At 38.2% G+C, this 4,394-nt stretch overlaps 1 protein-coding gene across 1 annotated transcript; it reads left to right on the plus strand.

Annotated features, from left to right (window-relative positions):
* Positions 1–716: 716 nt before the first annotated feature.
* Positions 717–3,118, plus strand: LOC103801455 (transmembrane protein 14C-like; the record flags this gene model as incomplete). The annotated part of the gene is made up of 3 exons (XM_009073869.1): positions 717–881; positions 2,789–2,876; positions 3,061–3,118. Coding segments are annotated over 3 exons (311 nt in total), but the record flags the coding sequence as incomplete, so codon positions are not given.
* Positions 3,119–4,394: the final 1,276 nt, after the last annotated feature.

Below are 4,394 nucleotides of genomic sequence, written 5' to 3' on the forward strand. Positions count from 1 at the left end.
TGACCTGAAAAATGAAATACATAAAGAACCACCCTCAGTAGCATTAAGTCCTTAATTCTCCATTAGCCTGATTGAGGGCGTTCACCAGTCACAGTGATCATGGCATTTCATTACCTGATGTAGTCTATAAATCCTCATTTTGGATGTGGTATCCTTTGCTTTCTGTTAGTTTGGGATTCTCATTTATACTGAGGACTTGATTCAAAGTTCAGGTAGGTCCAGGGAACCTTCTTCTGAAGTCTGCAGTTACCTTTGGATCAGATCTCAGGTGTACTTAAGCAATATGACCTCTCCTGTTTGACTCTGCTGTCCTCTTTGGCAACTCTTCATTTGTCTAAATGTTCTCCTGCCCAATTCAGTCCATATGTCCTTTTTCCCACTCTTAAATCCTTACTCTTTGATCCATCTGCTTTACTGCCTCTCTAGAAATTTTGGTGTTACTGTTTTGAAACAACATGCTTCAGTTTGCACAAGGAAAACACCGATTCTTTTGGGGTTTTTTCACTATTCTTTCCATCATAAATATATCAATAGCTTTGCTGTTAAAGAACTAAATACTAAATGCTGTATGTATCTTGTCAAGGGTATTTGAACTGTTTCTTGGTGATAAGCATGGGCTCAGGTTCTTAAAAAAACCCTTCTCTAAACTTCTTTATAACAATGAAAGACGAATGCCCATCTTTTGTTGTTGTTGTTGATGATGTTTTACAAAACAGAAAATCTAATGAGCAAGTTGATTTTCAGGTTTCTAATAAATACATTATCATTTGCTTATTCAGGTAGTGTTCCGTCGCTCGCTGCTGGGCTTTTCTTTGGGAGTTTGGCTGGACTGGGTGCTTATCAGCTCTCACAGAATCCAAGTAATATTTGGATTTCTCTGAGTAAGTCTTTTACAATTTTACTTAGAAGGGATCATATTTACCCTAAAATAACTGCATATTTACAATAAGTACCTAGATGCCTTACAGAAGAATTAAACAAAAGTGTTATAAATCTAATTTAAATCCACTTCACTGAACTGGTGGCTGCCAACATGCATCTGTCTCACGTTTAATGTGTTTGAAGGATCATAGTGCAAAGGAAGTGCTAGTAAATTGATGTCTGACCTCTGTGTGTCCTGTTTCTGGCTGGTTCCTCTTCTGAATATCCTGCTGGAGCCTGGAGCATTTGGAAGGTGAACTCCCATGCAGACTGCCTGTACCCTTAACAGGTTATTGTATTATCACTGAAAGTGGCAGAGATTGTGATTGGCTTGTTTTTACATATGACAGATATGTGGAATTACAAAGGTGTTGCATGCCTGGCAAGATTTATCAGAGAAACAAGCTTCAGTGATTCTGTTTCTTCTTCCTTCTTCACAGAAGTGGAGCTTCCCTTCCCCCTGATTTGAGAAGCTAACTGTGGAGAGTTACTGCTTAGTCAGTGTTTGAAGAGCTGCCACTGAGTACAGAATTTTTTCACTGAAGCAGTGACGGAGCATGTGTCTCTTTGATATGTGAAAGAAAGAAGTGAAAGGGGAAGGCCCAGCATGTCTCTCCACTTCAGCTTTGTGTACAGGCAGTCCACTTCCACATCTATTGCACAGGCCAAAGGCTGTGCATGGTCAAGCCTAAATAACTGGAACAAACTGTAAATACCATGATCTTAAAAAGAGTGAGCCCAAGTGTTTTTCTGAATGTGAGAGACAGTCAGATACATTTCCATTACTCAGTAGCATATGGAGTCTTTTCCTCCTTCTCATGCTTTAATGTTTTTGGAGAAGGTGTGTTCTGCTGCTGTTTAGACAAAATTACATTGCAGGTTGTGTGTATTTTGAAGGCTGGCTACTGATTAGAGCTTGAAGCATGTAAATACTGAAATATCTTAATTTTCTTGTATGTTGCACTGTGGTCCCAGTCTCTAACATATCTCCTTACATGAGATTACTCAGTGTCAGTGACCATGTTTGGGGTGGTATTAGGGAGGAAGGATGCCATGGCTAGGACTGAAGATGAGCTGGGTCCTGCAGGACCAGCCATCACATATAGCAATGGTAGAAAATAAAACATTGGTTGGGACAATATGTTGTGTGTAGCTGTTACCACTGGGTAACAGATGCATGCTGAGGCTGATTTCATCAGTATGTTTTTCTTAGAGTTTTCAGTCTTTCTTTGGGATAGTGTATTCCAGGTACTGACCTTTCTGTTTCACTGGCTCAGTGAAACTCCCTGGCCTCTGTCTATTTCAAGTGGTAAGGGACAATAGCTTTAACACTCATCTTAGTGGAAGGTGGTGCAGGGCTGAAATGGATTAGTAATGCTTAGCACTTACATAGCACACTTCCCTTTTGAAGTCTTTTGAAAACATAAATTAGCTGATTCTTGGTACATTGCTGCAAGTTAGACATGCAAATGCTCTCTCCCTTTTATGAGAAGTGGGGTAATTATGTGCACGTGTGTAGTGATTTGCCTGTGCATGGGAAAGGAGTGAATTCCAGAGCAGAGTAGCATAAATTATTTCCCGTCTCAAAAAGTGCACCTTTTGACAAAGAAATTTGAACAATGTGTGCAGAAGTACATGGAGCACACTGTCTGCTAGAACTTGATGGAGAATACTCACTCTGCACATACTGAGGCATTTCAAAATTTACACAATTTATCGACTCTCTTAGTCTGTCAAGTGAAATAAGCCTGTTTCGCTTTCTACTTGATGCTATACTACTTCCCTCTGTTCTGTTAGTTTTTAATTCTATGATCTCTCCCACACACATGCATTTCTGCTGACTGGACTGTATAATCTCTCATTTAAGTTACATCTGGAACACTGACTGCCGTCATGGGAACAAGATTTTACAACTCTGGGAAATTCATGCCTGCAGGGCTAATTGCTGGTGTCAGGTACAACACAATATACTTTTTTTTAACCTCCTGTGTGTGATTTCTTATTGGCTTAATTAACTGAGATGGAGTGAATCGTATTCTGTGTATCTTTTTTGTTCCTGTGAACCAGGGAAGTATTTGAGAATGAATTGACAAATTGTTGTGATTATTGTTTAATTATGTGGTTTTCCCCCTTACACAGTTTGCTAATGGTTGGAAGATTAGCACTGAAGATGCTGGAAAAGCCTCGTGATCAGTAACTCTTCATTTTGCAGCTTAATATTTGGATAAGGAAACCTGATAATGGAGTTGTATGAATGCAGAAGCAAGAAGATGGAACAATTTCTATATCAAGGCATTTTTACCCTTTTTTTTTATATAAGGGGAGTAGAATGATGGGACAGATAGTTTACATACAAGGTACCATTTGTCTCAGTGATCAAGTGGAGCTATTTGTGTATAGAGGGAAATGGGTCCAGAGTTTGTTTTTTCCAGACATGTTTTGGTGTATTTTAACACTTGCAGTTTTTATATTCCAAAATATACTACTGACATTTATGAAACAGTGAATGTGTAATTAAGAAAATATCCAGAAAGAGGCATATACAACAGTGTATCTCATACCTTTCATACTGAGTATTGCTGTGTGCTTTACCTGTTGCATTCTGAATTGATACACTGTGTACCAAACAGATCTTACTTTTTTTATTATTGTGAAATGATGCTAAAATGTTGCTTTTCTACAAGTAAAATCTATTACAAACCTATATTTGGCATGTTTTTGGCTCATTTCTGAGTGTTTGGGCTTAGGGGTTTGTTGGGCCTTTTTTTTACCTTGTTTTCTTCTCAGTGAAAGTCTTTGCAGTGATCTGTTAGTATCCAAGTGCTGTCTTTTAATGAGATTTAAAAATCACTTTATAAATTGAGGGGCAGAAGATTAAATTAGGATTTAATTTAATGCATTAATACTGCATTAAAACAGTTGTTGGTAAGGAACTGTGTGAATTAATTAAGCAAGATCTGTGCTAGGCTAAATGAACAGTTGAATGTGATCTAGACTGTATAACTAGAATAAAATAGTTTAACGCTATGTAATGCTGATCTTTCAGACTTACTTGACAGTAGAAAGTAAAATGAGAGCATTTTACTTTTATCACTTAGTGAAGTGACTGTGCTGCTTCAAATCTGTCTTTACTAGGAAACCTTGGAGTCAGGAAGGTTCCTGGTTCTGTTGTGGTGCCTGAGGACTGAAGTGTGGAAGAGTGGCATCTTGTGCCTTTGTTGTCATTCCAACCTTGATTGCTTCTCCTGCACTCAGTCTCACAGCTCTATTAGTGCAGGCACAGCTAATGTGGGCTTGGCACCGTGGTGGAAAGGAGAAGCAACAAATGTTTAAAAGAAAGTCCTTTATCAACTTAGACTTCAGTGACACTTGATTATTGATAAATTAGGATTCTTACTGTGTGTAACTTTATCTTAAAGTGATATTTTCTATAGCGACTATTTAAGATTTTACTTTGTGACCTTTATACCATT

Source organism: Acanthisitta chloris, unplaced genomic scaffold, assembly GCF_000695815.1.
Source record: "Acanthisitta chloris isolate BGI_N310 unplaced genomic scaffold, ASM69581v1 scaffold7464, whole genome shotgun sequence".
Taxonomy (NCBI): Eukaryota; Metazoa; Chordata; class Aves; order Passeriformes; family Acanthisittidae; genus Acanthisitta; species Acanthisitta chloris.